Raw genomic sequence first — 21479 nt, forward strand, 5'->3', positions numbered from 1 at the left:
CCCTCTAGACTAACAACAACTTTGGAGGCTCCCACAGGAGGCTTCGGGGATGGTGACACATTTCTCACTCCCAAGTCCTTCTCTCTCACGTCTATAAACAGAGTCCCTTGTGCGGTCACCCTCTCTGTGTGACGTCATTACCACTCCGGAGCAGGAGCGACTGAGGCAGATGAACATAATGCAGACAGGACTCAGAACCCTGGCAGATCTTCCCTGGCCCTGGGGATCTCTCCTGGTGTTGCAGGCTAGAAAGGACTCCTTTTGTCAAGTCGCTAGCCCCGAGAAACAGCTCCCATGGCCACTCCCAATTTAGTTGAATATTCAGAACTAGCAGCTACTTTTAACTTTTTGCTTTTGTTTTCACTATGAAACTCAGTTTGACCTAGAACTTGGTATATCGCCAAGGCTGTTCTTGAACTCCAGGTCTTCCTGTCCCTGCTTTCAAGTGCTGGCATTGTAGGCCTGTCCAGCAGCTGCTTTCGTCTTGGCTCTTACTGAAGCCAACTTCTGTTTCATGTCTTCATAGATTATCACATTCAACTTGCACAGCATTCAAACAGAGCTCCCCCCTTTGCAGAGTCAAACCTCGGAAACCCCCAGAGATGTTTTCATGCTTTCTGGCTGAATAACATGGAACCCGAGTTCACTTCAAGGGCTGGACTTTCCAAAGGTTTCTATTTGAATGCCATCTCAATACTCTGAAAAGCTCTCTCTCTATTCCAGGTCTTCGGCTACTGAGTCGAGGAGTTACAGAGCACTAGAGAGGCATGGGACAAAAGGACTTATCAACGCAGTCCACACAGAACAGTAGTTTAGAGATCCTTTCTGTTTTGAAAAACCCAGTAGGACAACTCAAGAGTAACTTGTCCAATCCCTCTCCACTCATCTGGACACTTATGAGACAGAGCAGCAGGGGAAGGGTGGCTGCGGACTCCAGCTGACACAGAGTGGTTGGCAATTGCAGTACGAGGGGCGAGGTACAGACACAAGGGACACATGTGCACGGGCACAGAAGTATTACAGCGTGCCTCTCCAGACTGTCCGCGTGGAATGTGAATCCCGAGCAGGTACGACATGGGTGCAGCCCTCTGTCAGCCGCTCTCCTCTGGCCTGCTGTCTGCACAGGACACATCTGTCTGCTCCATTCGCTCACATTCCAGGCTGACCTCACTGGTGTCCATACTGCAGTCCGACGCACTGTCCGATTGGTCCATCTGCTCCAGTTTTGTCTCTCCTTGTGGCTCCCCGCTGTCAGTGCCAGGACCCAGCAGTCCCTCAGAGTCAAGCAACCCAGCCTGCCCAGCAGCAGACAGAACCGTCTCTTTGGCCTGCCGGATACAGTTGAGCCATTGCTGCTTGTTGAAGGTGTCATTGGCTTGGAGTGAGTGGGTCTGACTTTGGGATCCGTTTCTGAAACTGACTCTGAAGAAATTCTTAACTAGAAATGAAGAACAGACGAGAGGAGAGTCAATGGGTAGGTATTTGTCAGGCTAACCATACCACACAGAGTAGCACTAAGCCCCGGTCCCAGGCCAGACACCGCTGACTGCAGAGTGACTCCTACTGATGCAGGACTCAGTTCTACCCTGATGCCACTCCCGGCTGACTAGAGTGGCACAGGCCTAGCTCAGTTTTTCTCAAGGGATTGGCTATTACAGCTGCCGAAATATTAGAATATTGGAGAGGACATGGGAGGGGCTGGAGAGAGGAAACTGAAGGGGAGAAGTGACGTGATTACATTTTAACTTCAAAAGACCCTCTCAGAAAAACAAGAGGAATAGCCTGTCGATCTCTCTCCAGTCCATTATTATTATTATTATTATTATTATTATTATTATTATTATTATTATTTGGAGGCAGGGTCTCACTATGTACTTATGGCTGGCCTGGAATTCACCATGTAGACCAAACTAGCCACAAACTCACAGAGATCCACCTGCCTCTGCCTCCTAAGTGTTGGGATGAAGATCACTATGCCTAGGGTTTTAGTTTTCTAGCCAGCATTAGGAATATTTGACCATCATATACCGTACACTCCATAGGAACAAAATGGTAATGTCTTGGTGTATCATTAGTACCTAAACCAGTGCTTACTGCATAACAATGTCTGACAGAGGCTGAAATCATGGCTTCTCATGGTCATTTCCTTTATTTAGTTAAGTCTTGCATTAGAGGGGCTGGAGAGATGGCTTGGTGTTTAAGAGCACTGGCTGCTCTTCCAGAGGTCCTGAGTTCAATTCCCAGCAACTACATGGTGGCTCACAACCACCTATAATAAGAACTGATACCCTCTTCTGGCATGTAGGCATATATGCAGGCAGAATACTGTATATATAATAAATAAATCTTTTTTTTTAAAAAAAGTCTTGTATTAGGAGTGGCCTTGTCCTCCTTATACCTCCTCTGTGATTGCTGACAGCCTTGGGCCCATGGTCTTGAGAATGAGTACCATGCCTTTGATAAAGTTGCAGAGTTCTAATGGAGAGAGATTTGAAGTTGATGTAGAAATTGCCAAACAATCTATGACTATCAAGACCATGTTGGAAGATTTGGGAATGGATGATAAGGGAGATGATGATCCTGTTCTTTTAGCAAATGTTAATGCAGCAATTCTAAAAAAAGGTCATTCAGTGGTGCACCCATCACAAGGATGAGCCTCCTCTTCCTGAGGATGATGAGAACAAAGAAAAGCGGACAGATGATATCCCTAAAAGTTGACCAAGGGACACTTTTTGAACTTATTCTGGCTGAAAACTACTTAGACATCAAAGGTTTGCTTGATGTCACATGCAAGATTGTGGCCAATATGATTAAAGGGAAAACTCCTGAGGAGATTCATAAAACCTTCAATATCAAAAAGGGCTTTACTGAAGAGGATGAGGCCCAGGTACGCAAGGAGAACCAGTAGTGTGAAGAGAAGTGAAGTGCTGTGCCTGACATTGTAACACTAGAGAGTTGCACTACTCTGTTTATAATTGTTAATGTTAGGGGCTGGTGAGATGGCTCAGCAGTTAAGAGCACTGACTGCTCTTCCAGAGGTCCTGAGTTCGATTCCCAGCACCCACATGGCAGCTCACAACTGCAATTCCAGTTCCAGGGAACCCGACACCCATGGCAAATCACCAATGCACATAAAATAAATAAATATTTATTTAAAAAATAATTGTTAATGATAGAACAGTGGACAAACGAAGTCTCGTCCTCACTGCATGTGTAGCTCCAGTACAGATCTGACCTATGGCTGAGTTTCTATGAGCAGAAGGTCTTTTGTTTTTGTTTTTTTTGTTTTGTTTTCAGTATTCTGAATAAAACCCTGTGGAAAGTGGCATTTTGGGCTTTCCCTCTTTCTGTAAAGTGATTTCTGCCAGTTAACTTCAGTGAGCCTTTGAAAGTTGGCATTGTAAATAAAACAACTTATGAGAAGTATTCTGAAATAGAATGAATAAAACATGATCTTTGTTCATGAGCTGGAAACTGGAACAAGGGAACTTGAAGTCAGTGTCGCAAGTGGGGTTGTTAAGCTGTGTTCCAGCCTCTGCTGCTGGTAAGCTTGTAAACAGCTGGGCTCTCTTAATTGGATCTGAGGACTTGTTTTGTCTTATCCGTCCCCTTTAATTTTTAATATCAGCTTTGAATATGTTGCCTAGGATTTTGGTTTTGGAGGGGGGCTGTACCTAGACATTTGTTAGCTTTTCAATTAAAAATGACACTTACTTAAAAAAAAAAAAAGTCTTGTATTAGAAATGCCCATGAATAGAGCAGCAGGTGAACACATACCCCGGCTCATCATTCACTTTGCTTTTGTTTTCTTCTGAGGTAGGCTCTCAACTACAAAGCCTAGGTTGGCCTCAAACTCAATCCCATGCTGGGCCATGGTAGCTGGGCTTTAGCTGATTCTCCTCAAGTCTCTTCAGCAACTACACCGGAACAACCACAACACCTTACACTAGGCAGCTAGCAACCACACGGAGACTGTACGGTATTAAGCATACTTTCATGTAGCAGTAGGAGACAGAGCCAGGGAGCAAAAGGGACACCAGTTGCAGTTGCAATGGACGGGCTCAGGCACTGGATGCTACTTAATGCTCAAAGCAATCCCAGAAGGAAAAGCAGACAAATGGGAAACTGAGGCTCACAGAGGTGGAACTTGATTGCACATCAGGAAGTCAAAAGTCAGCATTGGAGCACAGTTTGGCTTCAAGGCTGGGGCTGTTCTCTTTTCCCCAGCCAGCCATTCCTTCCCCGTATCTATGCTCAAATGGTCCACTATGCCTCCACAGTCCTCTACCTACACATACTTCTCTCATTGTTGCTGAAGGCCCCACGCAGGGAGCCGCCCAGCCGCACTTCTCCATCCTGCAGGTCTTCCAGCATGAGGTCCTTCACAGGGATGGGCTGCCGGTACAATTGGTAGCAGAGTTGTTCATTGTGAGTGACAGCTCGAGTGATCACAAGCACTTCTTGAAACAGGAAAACATGGAGTTTCTGGAAGAAAAGAGTCCATGGGATTGTCCTGAGCGACAGTCTAGTAAGTGGTGGATTTGTGGGCCTCTGTGCAAGAGGTCTCCGGGAACGGGGTTCATAGTGGAGTATGAGTGTGTGCGCAAATCTGTTTCTAGGAAAGCAGAAGTGGGCAGGTTTGAAGCATTTCCAGATACATATATTCACTGCCTTAATACAGCTTCCTCTTTCGGGACCCACTGGAGTGAGGCTTTCTACAGTTAACTGTAACCAGAGCCCTACTTACATTACAGCTCACAACCTATCCATATGCATACAGCCTCCAGCTCGACTGAGAGAAAAATAAGGAAACAGAATGGACAGGGTAATGAAACGGAATCAGTGCTCTCCTGGCTTTGATACAATTCTAAGAGATCAAGTTAATAGTCTACGAAGGATGAGACTGTACATCAAAGCCTAATAATAACTCTAGCTTCCAAAACCCATAAGATCATATGTTTCTTCAACCACTGGGCTGATCATCAACTTTAACCAGCAACTCTGGCTGGGACTCTGCTCATCAGAGAGGGACACGGGCACTGCTGGAATCAGAGAAAGATGACCTGTATGTTCTCAGTAAGTTCATCCGCACCCGGGTTCTTTGGAGAGCTTGTGCACAGAGTGGATGGCTGATCTCAAACATGAAGGCATTGTACATAAAAGCAAGCAGCCTGTGTGGAGCTGGGGCAGAAAGTCTTAGAAATGAAGGCGTGCCTCAGATCACATAATGAGAGTAAGTAAGCTAGCTTCCTGTGTGGTGCTGGTGCCTATCGGTGGCGTTCAACCCCAAGTGCCAGACCCTTCTCATGGTTTGGAAATGCTCAGGAGTTAAGGTGGAATGACGCAGCTCGGATACTGGGCTCTGGATTTCTGAGGGAGATGTGGAGATGCCAACCCAGGACTCCTAAAAGAGGCCACCAGCAGGGGGATGGGTAGAAAGTCAACATTAGAATCTTGACTTGAGTAGGGGAAGCACATTCCGCATCACCAGTGATTTACTATCGGGGGAAAAAAGGCATGCCACGTCTCCTACCACACACAATCCAAGATTGGCTGGGCACACAGTTGTCATCCTACCAGTGGGGAAGTGGAGGGAATTGCAAAAACTAGCCTGGGCTATACATTGAGCCCAAGTTTAAACCTGGGCCACCTGGGGAAGACTCTGTTTCAAAATAAACAAACAATAACGGTTTTAAAATGCTCAAAGATCATAAAACAGCAAAGCACAAAATAAGCTAATGGCCCTCCAGGTTCCCCTCCCCAGCCCCCCCAGGAGGTAGAAATGTGTTAAAGATATCCCTTTAAGGATAGAGCAGAGAGGGGTGGCCATTGGACTCGGAACTTTTGTTTCTACACCTGTCCTTCTAGCTGAGGCAGGCAGTTTGAACCGGGATTGTCTGGGCAATGTTTTTAAAATATCCATCTTTTATAAGTCCTCACTGAGAATCAACTCTCTTTGCTTTCACTTCTGTGCCATTTTTTCCTGACACAGGACTTTGTTCATAATAATGTTCACACCTCTGATGAGAGCCAAACCCAACAAACCTCCCACCCCGACTGCTGTCTTCACTCTCCGAGCTCCGGGGCCTGTAAAGGTCATCTTTCTGCCACCCCATCAGAGAGGCCATGGCACTGGCGTATGAGAAGAGAACTGGGCTGCCTCCTGGGGAGCAAGGCTTCTTCCTGTTTCTCAAGACTTCCTAGAAAGAACTTTCAAGGAACTAAGTGTTCCCCCATGTAAGTCCTCTCTGGCTTCCTGGAAATCACTTTCTGGCAGTCAGTAACTCTCTCACACACATGCAGGTCCACATACAGTAGCTTCAGAGGATCTCAGTGGCGCCGTTACAAATGGTATGGCTGAATCCATAGGAGTCCTGATGAGAGGCTATGCAACCTACTCCCCAACAACAAGGGGTAATTCCAGACGTGCTCACATAAGCCGAAAGGTTGTCTCTTAAATTATTAAGTTTAATCAACGTCTTCTAAGGTAAATACTTTTGTGGAGACAGGTTTTCACTACGTACTCGGGTTGACCTGGGAACTGTTAATTGGATCAGGCTGGCATCATACTCTCTCTGCAGCCCTGATGGACTTTGAACTTCAGATTTTCCTGTTTCGGTTTCCCAAGAAGCTGGGATCATGGATCTGTGCCATCAGGTCTCGCTTGCTCTCTTCGGCAGGGATGTATAGTATCTGCCTATAATCCCAGATGCTGGGGAGGCTGAGGCAGGAGTGTGGCTTGGCTCATCCTACTCTGAAGCTAGTCGGGACAACTTAATTGAGACTCTGTCTCACAATCCAAAAGAAGCACAGAGAAGGTTGGAAATGTATTCAGTGGCAGAGTGCTTGCCTAGTGGCAGTAACTGGGTAAAACTCCTAACATCACAAAAAAAAAAAAAAAAAAAAACAGAGAAAAAATGCTGGAGTCGGGGCGGGGAGGTAGGGGCAGGGGAAGCACCAGGGTAAGGCCCTGGGGAGAGGAACTACTTACCACACCCCGGTTATTTTTCAGTTCGCCATGACAACACAGGACCCTTGAGCTGTCAATCAGGGAATCTTTCTGACCTTCTTCCAAGTAAAGAAGCCGCTCTTTGTAATAACGGCATTCCGATTCCCCAGTCTTGGTGTTGATTTCTGCCACGATACCCTGAATGATGTTTATCTATAGAAACAAAGAAAAGTAAAAAAAGGGGGGAGGTAAGCCAGCCACCCACAGCCACAGGCTTAGAGTCCGCCTCAAGGCTATACAGACACTGCTGCGCCCAGTGTGGAGAGCTACTGATGTGGCCACTGTGGGGAAGGGGGAAAACAAAGCTTTGTGTGTTTGTGTGGCGGGGTAGAGTTTTACACTATGAAGCCCTGACTGTGTTAGAACTCACTATGCAGTCCAGGCTATACTAGAACTATATGTTCTGGGCTATATGTTCTGGGCTATGTGTAGCCCAGGCTGGCCTCGAACTCGCAAAGATCTACCTGCTTACTGTGCACCACAGTATCCAGCTAAGGTTAATATACTCTTATCAGATTTGTCTATAATTTAAGCATATATATATATATCATATACTATGCTGGCTAGTCTTCTGTCAACTTGACACAAGCTAGATTCATATGGGAAGAGGGACCTCAATAGAGAAATGCCCTTGCCAGACTGGCCTGCAGTCAAGCCTATGGGGCATTTTCTTGATTACTGATTGATGTGAGTGGGCCCAGCCCATTGTGGGTGGTGCCACCCCTGGGCAGGTGGTCCGGAGTTGTGTAAGAAAGCAGGCTGAGCAAGTTATGGGGAGCAAGACAGTAAGGAGCACCCCTCCAAGGTTTCTACTCCCGTCCTTGCCTCCAGATTCTTGCCCTGGCTTCCCTCGGTTAGGGACTTATGAGCTGTAAGGTGAAATAAACTCTTTTCTGCCAAGGTTGGTTTTAGTCATGGTGTTTACCACAGCAGCAGAACCCTACCTAAGACACGAGCAAATCTAAAGTGATGCATAGCGTTATCTGAGTGGCAGTGATAGAAAGTAGTCTTGGATGTTTCACGTGCCTATAATCCTAACATTCAGGATGCTGAAGCAGAAAGACCATCAGGAGAATGTTTGAGACCAGCTTGAGTTGCAAGGCAAGTTCCTAGGCCAGTCCATAATGAGATCCTGTTTCAAGAAACCAATCCCAAGCAAACACTCACCACCAAATGCAAACCAAACCGAACCAACCCAAATGGAATAAAACTGAATGGATCCAAATTAAAGGGGAGGCATCTGAACAGTTGCTTAATGGTTTAACTCCTTAACCTTTCTTTCTTTTTTTTAATATTTATTTATTTATTATCTATACAATATTCTGTCTGTGTGTATGCCTACAAGCCAGAAGAGGGCACCAGACCCCATTACAGATGGTTGTGAGTCACCATGTGGTTGCTGGGAATTGAACTCAGGACCTTTGGTAAAGCAGGCAATGCTCTTAACCTCTGAGCCATCTCTCCAGTCCCACTCCTTAACCTTTCTATGTTTTCAGCAGATGGTGGAATCCACGCATCCCTTTGATGAAGACCTCAGCGGTAATGGCCATGGCTTCTTACCACTTAACTATTTACTAGCTGCACTGGGACAGCTGAGTTCCCTGCAAGTGCCCAGGAGAGATAGAGAGGTCCTCACCACAGATATAATAGGCTCACTTCCTCATTTAACTCGGGAACCGAGCAGGTGGCATGTCATGCGAAGAGTTACAAACTCATAAGCTACAGTGGTTCCTCGAGCAGCTCCGACCACTTTCATGCAGCTTTTTTCTCTGGTACGTGACAAAATAGTCACAGGCAAAGCAACACAGCCAGCAGCATGACTCCACACTCTGAATCCACTTCAACACACAAAGCATAGAGTTTTGTGTTGTATTAACCCGATACTCCAAGGTTCTGGCCTTTTTAACACCCGGTCTTGCGGGAGATTTATTCTGCATGATTTCCGAGAGTTCTAGTTACGTACAGGAGACCGACAGTAATGAACAGTCACAGCGGTTGTGTGTTATAATTACATGTGTTGTTGAACATCTTGCTAGGATTCAAACTGAAGGTAAGAACTTTCTGGAAAAGGGAGGCAATGAGAAACACAACTGTAAGGAGCCAACACCCTGTCTATCTAGTTAGTTACTTGTGTGACAATGCTATCCACTTAGCAGCTCCTGACATGAACCAGGAATGGCAGTGCCCACTGTAGCTGCATCAAAAGTAAGGCTGTTTTAGGGGGAAATGGTTGGCAGGATCATTCTCTGGCTGCCACAGTCCTTAAATATTTTTTTTCTTTTTTATGTGGGTGGGGAGGTTCAAGATGGTTTCTCTGTGTAGCCCTGGCTGTCCTGGAACTCGCTTTGTAGATTAGGCTGGTCTCAGACTCACAGAGATCTGCCTGCCCAAGCCTCCTGAGTATTGAGATTAAAGATGTGTGCCACCACTGCCTGGCACAATCCTTACATTTTAAATCATTAAATACCTGGATATTCAAAGTTCTGTTTTAACAACTTCTCTTTGGTAGTATATATCTCCCAGTACTTGGGAGGCAAAGGTTGGAGGGTCAGAAGTTCAAAGCCAGACTCTGCCATACGAGACCTTGTCTCAATTAATCAATAAAATAAAAAAAGGGAGTTCTTCTAGGGGGCAGTTCTAACACATTCTAAAAACACATTAAGAAATCCTAGTCATGACGAAGTAGTTTCTACCTGCACGGAAAGCCAGCCCCATCTTTAGATTGAGTCACGGGATAAACGGAGTCAACTCCCTTGGTGTGGAAAAGACTTACTCACTAGACTATTTTTTTCCCTTTGCATGGATGGGAAAATTATTCAGGAATGTATGGTCAAGTCAAGTGTGGTACTATGGATTTCTGTGTTTATCAAGCACATCCATGATGTGTCCATCAGTACAGGGCTAAAGAAAATGACCGTCAGGTGCAGGCTCGGCTTTTGACGGCTTTACACTTTACGAACACGGAAATGGGTAACTAGCATATCCCCTCATGTTGCAATCACCCCTAGCTGTTTGTTTCTAAATTCAAACCAGCTCACTTAAAAAAGAGGTCAGTGTGTTTTAAATGCTGTGTTTTAAAAAGAAGAAATCTTCACAGTAAAACTGAGCACAGGCTCACACGATTCACACAAGTAGTTAGAGTGGTTGGGGCTCCCTGCTGGTGGTATTCCTGCAGACCATCCACTCACCGGGATGAGATACGGAGAGGAGGCAACTCGAAGGCTCTTCCCAGCAATTAGAACAGACAACATGAGAGGGGGCTCATCCCCTACACCCATGATTCCACTCTCTGTGCTAAGAACAGGGCCTGGTCTCTGTATGATGGGCCTTCCAGACACTGTGTGCCTCATGAACCAGGGAGTCTGTCCTCACTCTTCCCTGTTCCGTCGTGGAGGCTCCTGAACCAGTTTTGTAAATTCGCCAAGTTTCCAAGACAAGACAGCTCCCTGAAGTTCCCAAGGCAAGAAGGACTCAAAGACATGACTAACTTTCTGCTCACTGAACAGGACTATAAAGCAGCGGATACAGGATTTAGAGCTGTCTCACAAGTTGCAATGAGTGTTAAGTGAGATATAACAGTCTGGAAGGCAATTATATAAAGTCAATTTACTGGGTACTTGGTACGGGAGAATTGTCTGTATTCTGTCAATCATGTTTTAAATAAACGCTGATTGGCCAGGCAGGAGGTAGAGGCGGGGAAACCAGACAGGAAGTGGAAATGATCCAAGGAGAGCAGGAGAATTCTGGGAAGGAGGAAGCTGATTCCTCCCACTCCTGCCCAGATCACCGAAGCAGCAGGATGTGAGCTGCCCTGTTGAAAAAGGTACTGAGCCATATGACTAAAATAGATCAGAAAAATGGGTTAATCAAGATATAAGAGTTAGCTAATAAGAAACTAGAGTTAATGGGCCAATCAGCTTTATAATTTACAGAGTCTTTTTCTCTGGGACTAAACAGCTGGGGGGCCAGGCAGGACAGAAAAACACAAACAAGCTGACCCCCCTCATGTTACAGGTACTTGATAAATATCAGCAATTGTACTAATGTTATTACTACCTACTAAAACTCTTCTCTGGGAGATGACTGGCTTAATCAGCAGGCTCAGGCTTCTGATTTCCAAAATACTGACATAAATGTTCCTATTACTGTGCTAGGTCAGAAAGTTGAGTTGCTTTTTTAAGTCTTCCTCATCCTACCATTTTTAAAAGAAGTATATGTATGTGTGTGCATGCGTGTGCTGTGGGATAACGCTCTTGTACACTGTAAAGATTTGTCACTCATATTAGTTTAATAAAACACTGATTAGCCAGTAGCCAGGCAGGAAGTATAGGCAGAGCAACCAGAGTAGGAGAATTCTGGGAAGAGGAAAGACAGAGACACAGTCACCACAGACACAGAGAAAGCAAGATGAGAATGCTCCACTGAGAAAAGGTACCAAACCACATGACTAAACATAGACAAGAATTATGGGTTAAGCTGGGTGATGGTGGCACATGCCTTTAATCCCAGCACTTGGGAGGCAGAGACAGGCAGATCTCTGTGAGTTTGAGACCAGCCTGGTCTACAGAACAAGTTCCTGGATATGCTCCAAAGCTACAGAGAAACCCTGTCTCAAGAAAAAAACAAAACAAAACAAAACAAAAAAACAAAAATTATGGGTTAATTTAAGTTGTAAGAGCTAGTTAATAATAAGTTAATAGTTAATAATAAGCCTGAACTAACAGGCCAAATAGTTTATAATTAATATAAGCCTCTGTGTGTTTCTTTGGGACTGAATGGCCACAGGACCAGGTGGGACAGAAACTTCTGGCTACATGTATATGTGTTTTGTGTAGGCACATGTATGCCATGGTGCCCAAGTGGAGGTTGGATGACTTCAAGGAATTGGGTCTCTTCTTCCAAATTAGGTTCTGGGAATTGAATTTAGGTCACCATGTATGACTTGTATGGCCATCTTACTAGCCCTCTTTTTGATGGTGGGTATTCTTTTTTTTCCCGAGCTCTTGTAAACCAGGCTGGTCTCAAACTCACAGCCTCTGCCTCCCGAGTGCTGGGATTAAAGGCGTGCGCCACCACCACACAGCTGAAAAGCTGGTTTTTAACTTGCTATGTAGCACAGAATGCCCTCAAACTTGGAAGCCCCCTGCCTCTCTAGTGCTGACAGCATGCTCAATAAACATTTTCTAAATGAGGGTGCGGTGGCAAGTAGGAGGTTGATCAGGCACCCTCCTGCACTTGGGTGCAGATGGGAGCTAGATCTTAAACAGGTGACCCTTCACAAATGACCTTTGGTCTAGCTAGAAGCCAATTCCCATTTTCTTGCTAAATAAAAATTTTTCATTTAAAATCTCCAGAAATATCTTGACTCTCACAGTCTGCAATTCTAAAACTAGATTGGAGCAGCATAAAAGGCCATCAAGAACAGTGTAAAACCTGAGCTGGGTATGGTAGCACATACCTGTAATCCTAGCATTTGGGAGGCTGAGACTGGATGACCAAGACGGGCCACACGTTTGAAGCCAGTTAAACAAAGAAACAAATACATGCACACACACACACAATTGGTAAGAGAAGTTTTAGAACCAAATGGATCTTAAGCTACTTTATGTAAACATGTTGTTTTATGGATGAGGAACTAGAAACGGGTAAGGAAAAGAAACCAAAAGAAAAAAAAAAAGTCCAAGATTGCTGGGCCCCATGCATTCGGTACCTACTGACCCACCCCTAGACATTATGGAGAGTAACGCAGGAAGAGAAAAGTAAACAGGCAAACTCACAGCTTCTTCCAAGTGCTGCTGATCTGGATTATCATTTGGTGTGTGCCTCAGGATTTCTCGAAGGAGCAGCGGGTATTTCACTAGACGGCTCCTAGGAATATCAAGGAAATTCCAGAGATCTAGTTTGCGGCTGAAGGGGGATTCTAAGCAGCGCTGAAGGAAATCCTGGACTCTGTGGTCTTGCTTCTTGTGGTCCAGGAGGGCTTTAGCAGCGACTTGATTGCTGCAGTAGCTGTCATAGGAGCTGAGGCAGGGCAGCTGAGAAGGAAACAGAAGGGAAGGCTGGGTGTCAGCATCACTGTTAGGAATGAGCAGACACCAAATCAGTCTCCAGACCCGGTCAGCATGGAAGGGCAGAAGAAACCAACCAGTGCAATCTTCAAAATGACAGACAAGACACAAACATGTCCTTTTCTTAGTTTTACATTCCTCTTTTAAAGATCCTATCAAAATTCGTCATCTTTGTTTAGCAACTTAAGCTAGAAAAAAAAAAAGATCAGTATTGTAGAAGCATATAGAACAGGGTTTTTGTTTGTTTGTGGTATGTGAGTGTGTTAGTGTTAGTGCTTGGGACTGAACCCAAGGCCCCATGCATGCTTGAAGTTCTACCCCTGAGCTACACCCCAGTCTCAGAATTTCTCTAATCCTTCTAAGGCAGTCAGTAGGGCAGGTAAGGCAGAAGCTATGAATTAATTTCATTTTATGTCTATTTTTTGGTGTTCATATGTGTTTGGAGGACAAGAGACAACCTTGGCTATCATTCCTCAGGTACCACATACATTGTTCTAAAATTCTGTGTGTGACATATATGTCTCTCTGTGGGATGATGTGTGTGTGTGGGAGGGGACACGTGTGGCACAACACACATGTGGAGACCAGAGGACAGCCCTAGGTGTTGGTGCATATCCTAGGCAGGGTCTCCTGACCTGCTGCAGCTGTTCTGGGACTCTAGGCTTGCTGGTCTGCGAGCTTCTGAGAATTCCCACATTTCCACCTCCCAGCTCACATTAGGACTGGGGTCACAGACACATGAGCCTGGCTTTACAAAGATGCTGGGAATTCAAACACAGATCCTCACCCTGCTACACCATGCCTACTGAACCATCTCCCCAGAGCCCTTTTAATTTTAAAAAACTGATTTAATTGTGAGAATTTTTTTTGTGTGTGTGTGTCTGTGTGCGCATTTACTGGTCTCTGTGTATCACACTTTCTGCTGGGACCTCTGGAAGACAGAGGAGGGTTCAGACCCCAGGAATATGCAACTGTGAGCTATCCTATGGGAGTTCTGGAAACTTCCTCTGGAAGAGTAGCAAGCACATTTAATCACTGAGCCACATCTCCAGTCTTATCTCCTTTCATTTTTTAAAGCAGAATTTATTTTAGGATTATTTAAAGAGACTTTTCTGGAAGACTTAGTGGCATACACAGAAAGCAAGGATCAAACTCACAATCTAGGCTTTTGTGTTGCTCAGTACAAGCATTTCCAAGGTGGTCCAATTATTAGGGGTCTCAAGAATTTGAAGCAATAGTATGATTAGGAAAAAAATTAGTTTAGGAATTATTTGTTAAAAATCTTCTAAATGAGCTCTGACAGGCCAGGAAATGTTTCTGGCACCATTTTCCAGATCACATCACACTATCATGCAAGAATAGTTTCAGCCTAACCTGGAACGTGTTAACCCCACTGCCTTCATTCCAGCAAAACGCCAATTTCCCTGACGCGTCCATCAGTCACACTGGGCAAACACCACATCAGAGACTCAAGTAAGAGCCTCTCATCCCAGTCTGCTACTCCTCCCTCCTAACAGCGTCCTAGGCTGACATGCTTGGGCAGCTGCCCACAGCAGTACCGTGGCCAGTTGCCCAGCTGCATCGCCCTCTTCTGGAAGCCAATGAAGAGACTGTGTGTGTCCACCACGACACCCCTCTGCAGCATTCAAGGAGAGGCAGGGACAAAGGAGTCTTTTCTTTCTGCATGCTCATGGTTTTGCATTGTACCCATTAAACAACAAAGTCTATATTCTGGATGAACAAATAAGTTAAAGATTAATGGATTGTAGAACTAGAGAACAGTTGATGGTTTGGGAGCGATGCTCTCAAAGACAACGGCAGAATCAAAAACAAATAAAAACCTAAACTAAAACAAAATTCTGGGTGTGGTGGCTCACACCTATTATCCATGCACCACAGAGTCTGAGGCGGGAACTGATGAAAGTTCAAGAGCTGTCTGAGTGAATTTAAGACCAGCTTGGATTACACACTGTGATCCTGTCTCAAAAGCCAAACAGAGACGCAGCCAGAAACCTCCTGCTAAGCCTGAAGGCCTGAGCCTCATCTGCAGGACCTATGGTAAGAAGGAGCCAACTCTCCTGAGTTAACTTCTGATTTCTATACACAAGAGAACAGGCTCCTACCAGTTGTCCTCTGGACACACATATGCTCACACATATACACAAAAATGCAAATACATGTAAAAATCCCAAAGGAACAAATCAACAAAAACACAAGCGGTAGCGTTTGAAGGTTTTAGATGTCCTGCCATGACTTTTACTCTTCTTATTGAAATTATTTCCTCATCACGGTGTAGAAAAAGTTGCCAGAGAAGTAGTATTTATAAAAGATTCATTGCTGAGTTAATGTTCCTGAGAATGTCTTTCTTCCTTCCACTTTCACAAGCACACACACAAAATAACGTTTTGATTTGTGTTAAAAACAGCTCCAGAAATTCTCTGCTCAACCATATATTTTGAGCCAGGCAGTGGTGGCGAATGCCTTTATTCCCAGCGATTGGGAGGCAGAGGCAGGCGGATCTTTGTGAGTTTGAGGCCAACCTGGTCTACAAGAGCTAGTTCCAAAACAGGTTCCAAAGCTACAGAGAAACCCTGTCTTGAGAAACAAAAGAACAAAAACAAAACTGCTGTGGGACAGTGGTTTGTACCCTGTCAATTTAATAAAAATGCTGATTGGCCAGTAGCCAGGCAGGTAGGACAACCAGACAGGAAGTAGAGGCAGGTCAATGAGAACAGGAGAATTCTGGGAAGAAGGAAGTCCTAGTCCGCAGTTGTGACCCAGCCACAGAAGAAGTAAGATGTGACTACACCGCTGAATAAGGTATGGAACCACGTGGCTAGCATAGATAAGAATAATGGGCTAATATAAGTTATAAGAGTTAATAAGAAGCCTGAGCTAATGAACCAATTTGTTTATAACTAATGTAGACCTCTGTGTGATTTCTTTGGGACTTAATGACTGTGGGAGTGGGGCAGGACAGAAACTCAGATGACAAACAAAACCAAAACCATATATTTTGAAGTACTGATGAGATGCTTGCCATTCAGATTTTCAGAATGAGTTCAAAAGCACCTCAGGCTCTCTTCATTTCATTCCACCTCCTCGCCTTTCTAAAGACCTGGAAATCAGCCATGTTTGTATTAAGTAGAAGCAAATCAGTGGTAATCATCAGAGATGAACTACCCAGGAACTCTGGCCACTCTGTGCAACGGGCCATTGATGGAGGAGGGTTATCTGTCTATTGTGTTATTTTCATTGGTCAATAAAGAGACTGCCTTGGCCCATTGATAGGGCAGAAAATTAGGTAGGCGGAGAAAACAGAACAGAATGCTGGGAAGAGGGCTGTGAGGCAGACGCCATGGAGCCAGCCACCAGGTCAGACATGCTAAATCTTTTCCGGTAAGCCACCACCTCGTGGTGCTACAGATTATTAGAAATGGGTTAATATCAAGATATGAGAGTTAGTCAGTAACTAACTCTCTAAGAGATAATGGGCCAGGCAGTGCTTAAATGAATATAACTTGTGTGTTATTATTTCTGGGACTAAGCTAGCCGTGCGGGAGCCGGGTGAGGAGAAAAGCAGGCCTGCCTGCAGCCCCTCACTACATATGGCGCCAACGTGGATAACTGAATCCACATAAAGCGTGAGAAAGCTTGGGAAAGAATAGAGTAAAGCACGTTTTCTTGGTAGCAGCAATTTCTCAGGTCTGCTCTGTTTGCTAGAGCAAGCAAGCAAGTGCTCTCATCTAAGAGAGGCTTCCTGACTCAGCTTTAGCTGCAAAACTTTGTAGCTCATTAAGAGGTCCTGCTGCGAAACACTTAAATGGTATTGATGAAAAGCTGAACGCATGCTTTTCGGTTTTCAGTCGTAGCAGGAAAAACGCTGCGCTGTTTTAAAATGCCGTCTTTCTGGGCCGTCCTGCCAGGGCAAACTCTGACTCTTTCAGGCAGGCAGTCCGACTGAGTGTGGTCTGTGAGCAGAATGCTCCAGCTTGTTTGCTGGACCTTGAAACGCCATAGAGTTGTGGCAGTAAAAGGCTCCAATGGTACCTCTAATATGAGTCTGGAAAGCTAAAAAATGGACTGGGTCTAACCGTCAAAGCCACGGTTTTGAACTCATGTGGTCATAAAAAAGAGAGATACAGTAAAGAGAGGTTCAAAGACAAAGAAAACCTCTAAATGGTTTACTATGTGTTAAAAATATATGCAGGCTAAAGGTTAAAGTTCTTAGGGTAAAAGAGAAAGAAAGAAAGTAGTTGGATGTGGTGGTACACACCTTTAATCCCAACACTTGGGAAGCAGAGGTAGATTGACCTCTGTGACCTCAAGGTGTGGTAGTACACACCTTTAATCCCAATGCCTGGGAGGCAGAGACAGAAGGATCTCTGAGTTCAAGGTGTGGTAGCACATGCCTTTAATCCCAGCACTGGGGAGCAGAGACAGACAGATCTCTGTGAGTTCAAGGACAGCCTGGTCTACAGAGTTATTCCAGGACAAAGATATACAGAGAACCTGTGTCAAAAAGTAAAAGTAAAAATAAAAGAAATAGAGGTTAAAAATAAAGCTGCATAAAGATGGAAAATACACAGAGAATCTTAATACTGTATGCTATTATGCTCTCTTTGAATTATTTGAATGCTGAGGAAGGAGCAACAGCTGCTAAAAGACTTTTGTTTATAAATGCTGCTGAACTAATCCAAGATAGATATGTTGAAAATACCTTGACTTCTGAATTTGGATCTAAGGATGTGATACTTTGGAAAGGAGGTTCTTCTTTTGTTTTCACAGAGGATGAGACCCTGTGTATTGCTTCTATCCCAGTATGGTATGATAGACCACGCCCTCCTGAAAGGTTGCTGTGAACACCCTCAAAAAATTACTTCACTCAACTGTCGACTGAGATGAACCTGGCAGACAGGTTTTACCATGAAAGACCTGATTAACTGCGCCCCTATACAGCAGGAAGAAGTTTGGAGAGAAATAACTACGTCCATATTCCCAAATATTGTTTATAAATGTTCTTTTACATTTAAAGGGGGATATGATATAGATATGAATAATTTCATTGGTATGGATTTTAAGGTCAATTTTGTTATATGTATATATATTTCTGATCTTGACTGATGTATTGTGATTGTGTAGTTCATTTTAAAAATGTAATGTATAATTAGAAAATATAGGTTGTTAATGGATAATCATCGATAATAGTAAAGCTTGTAGTAATGTTAGTCTGATTTTTTTTAGAAGTGCATAGATATATTTCAGATAGACATTCATATCTTTCAAAGACTACAGAGCATGGCATATAATGTTTTAATAACTTAGGACTTTTCATGACAATGAGACATGTCTGCTCCTGGCAGCACCAGTCTACTTCAAGAGGAAGATGGGCATCGAAGAGGCTCCTTATGGAGTTGGTTAGCCATTTGGGCAAGAAACTGCTCTTGCCTGGACTGTTGTATAAACTGGACACAGAGAACCCGCAGAGAGAGGACTGCTGAACTTGCCTAAAGGTGAGATGATATTTCGGGGTTCCTGATTCATGAAAGAGTCTGCGAGACATTCTGCAGGACACAGCAGATAGTGACTGAATTGCCTTTGAAATTTCCTGCTTCATGAAAATGTCTCTGGATATTATGGGCCTGAAGGCTGAAGATGGGTGCCCCAACGATACAGAGGAACTTTGGGTGACTGTCCAGGCAGCGAGATGTCTCTGTCATTTCTAGAGTTTTGGAAGTTGCTTACTTCTTGTTTACTTAGGTAATATATCCTTCTGGAGTCTTTAATGGAGTTAAAGAATGGATAGTCGTAGTTATAGTTTTCCTTTATTATGATAAAGATTTAGTTATAAATATTGTGACTGTAATTCTTGCTTGATAACTGTTTTGTTATATGTAATTTTACTATGTTAAAATGAAAGCCTTTCTTTTTTGTTTAAACAGAAAAAGGGGAAATGATGGAGGAGGGTTATCTGTCTATTGTGTTATTTTCATTGGTCAATAAAGAGACTGCCTTGGCCCATTGATAGGGCAGAAAATTAGGTAGGCGGAGAAAACAGAACAGAATGCTGGGAAGAGGGCTGTGAGGCAGACGCCATGGAGCCAGCCACCAGGTCAGACATGCTAAATCTTTTCCGGTAAGCCACCACCTCGTGGTGCTACAGATTATTAGAAATGGGTTAATATCAAGATATGAGAGTTAGTCAGTAACTAACTCTCTAAGAGATAATGGGCCAGGCAGTGCTTAAATGAATATAACTTGTGTGTTATTATTTCTGGGACTAAGCTAGCCGTGCGGGAGCCGGGTGAGGAGAAAAGCAGGCCTGCCTGCAGCCCCTCACTACAGGCCATTGCTTTCTCTGATCCTGCTACCGGCTACCATGGCAACTACCTTAGGTTCTGCTCTTTTGTTCACACCTGACAAGGTGCTCATTTCCTGAGCATGACTCAAAATGTATACAATCTAATTTTCTTTAAAAATGAGGTAAGAACTTGGTGGTTAAAAACAAAAATTAAAAAAAAATAGACTCTGGGAATGCAGCATTAGTTTCAGAAACAAACATGAACAGATGTTTGTGGCTCTGAACCTCAGCTTCTCCACTCACAGAATTTGTAGAGCAAATGCCTCCCCCTCCCCTTTAGTGAGACAAGGGATATAAAATACTTCACAGATTGCCCTCTGGTTAATCAGTGGTGAGCACTGGCTATCATGACTATCTTTTGTTGTTGTTGGGCTGTTATTGGTCAAGATTCAGTCTCACTGGGCTCAGGCTGTCCTGGAACTCAAAGGGAATAGGTGTGCCATGGTCAGAAGATGCCATTTTGCTGTCTATCTCCCAATCATCTGACTTCCATCCTTCCTTCTCCTTATGTGTGCTTCCCTAGCCTTGAGTGGGTGAAACAGACTATCCTTGGGGTATCTTGAAACAAAGTATCAAGTAGCCCAGCCTGATCTTGAATTTCCGGTAAACACAATGACTTTAAGCTATTGATTACTTCTCAAGTTCCCCCTTAACAAATTCTTTTTAAAAATATTTATTATTTTAATTATACATTATGTGTGTGTGTGGGGGGTAGGCATGTGCATATTAGTGCTGGTGCCCCTAGAGCCCAGAACCATCCTACCAGCCCCCATCCCAAATTCTTGATAGTCGTCTGTTTAAAGAGATATTAAGTCGTCTAACAGGAGAAGGAGCTGAGTAAGTAACTCACTCATGGCTGCTGTGGTTGTCTGTACAAGATCTGCATAAGACTGGGCCAATCAACATTTCAACATGGATGGGGGAGGGGCCATGAGGCTCCACTCCTCCCTGAGGGCCTATTAATGGTTGCTAAGGAAGAGGGTGTTACTTTCTTCAGTGGTATAGCCATTGGTAAATTGCCCAGGCTCTTGGAAATAACCTCTCACTCACGCTTGTGCAAGCAACTATGAGTAAATCCTATGGCTCATACAAGAAGAAGCAAAAGTAGAAGGGAAGTTGGGAAGTAGAAGGGTTTCAGTGGGAGAGAGGATATGAGTGGGGGGGACAAGGGTAAAAACCACTAAAAGTCATTATCCATATGGAACTGTCGAAAAATAAAAAATGGAAAAATTTAAAAAGCCCACATATACACATGTATAAGTATATATGGAAAGCACTTTTAAAAATACACACACACACACACAGACACATTTAGAAGCTCTAGCCCCCTAACATAAAAAAATGTTAGAATATATCTGGATTATTTTACTTCCATGCACCCTTTCTCCCTCTTTGGAATTAAAATTTAACAAGGATCTAAATGAAACAGGAGCACTTTCTGCCTTGGAGAGCTTATAAATTATTTTATTAGTGAGACCAGTCACTTGGGACATTGTGTCTTTGTGACAGGGAGGGCTTGCTCAAACAGGGTGAGTCGCTAGGAAAGGGACTTCCACCGTCTGTAACCAGGGCAGCTCCCCAAAGATCCCATCTGTTTAAATCTTCAAAGCCTAAGTCATGGATTCACTCTAAGGTCAAAGGCCCAGCTGATGCTGTCCTGGGCAAGCATGGGGGATGGGGGATGGAGGAGCGGGGATATCTCACTCTTTCAAAGCGTATTTTTTTTTCTTTGCGGGAAAATAAATCAATTTTCCATGGATTGAATGGGCCTGGACTTTTCTCATTTATTGTCTAGTAAGATATTTATTTTTCTCTGTTTAAAAGACTAGAACTCAAACAGACTGACTCCTTGGTGTATAGCTCTCGCTCATACCAACACACCTGGAGTTAAAAGAGAAAACAACACTTAACAGCTTTTTGGTTGATAAATAAAAACCATTTCTCACGAGAGAGCTGGCAACAATGGGCCACTTGTTTCCTTTCAGGCTGCTCTTCAAGCTTCAAGACCCATTTGATGCCTGGAGGGTCCAGCAGCAAGAGA

The 21479-nt window shown here is 44.1% G+C and overlaps 1 protein-coding gene and 1 pseudogene across 6 annotated transcripts in view; one reads left to right on the top strand and one right to left on the bottom strand.

Annotated features, from left to right (window-relative positions):
• Positions 1–950: 950 nt before the first annotated feature.
• Positions 951–21479, bottom strand: part of Arhgef3 (Rho guanine nucleotide exchange factor 3) — a 295751-nt gene continuing 275222 nt past the window's right edge. For all 6 annotated transcript variants that reach the window (XM_048420871.3, XM_085687791.2, XM_048420870.3 and 3 more), the window contains 4 exons: positions 12787–13044; positions 6992–7162; positions 4299–4485; positions 951–1438 (listed from right to left, as the gene is read on the bottom strand). In XM_048420871.3, the coding sequence (XP_048276828.1) occupies positions 1092–1438; positions 4299–4485; positions 6992–7162; positions 12787–13044 (963 nt within the window). In that variant the 3' untranslated portion in view covers positions 951–1091. The remainder of the gene's footprint in view (positions 1439–4298; positions 4486–6991; positions 7163–12786; positions 13045–21479) is intronic.
• Positions 2365–3099, top strand: LOC125391548 (S-phase kinase-associated protein 1 pseudogene; annotated as a pseudogene).

Source organism: Myodes glareolus, chromosome 5 (assembly GCF_982192425.1).
Source record: "Myodes glareolus chromosome 5, mMyoGla1.1, whole genome shotgun sequence".
Classification (NCBI taxonomy): Eukaryota; Metazoa; Chordata; class Mammalia; order Rodentia; family Cricetidae; genus Myodes; species Myodes glareolus.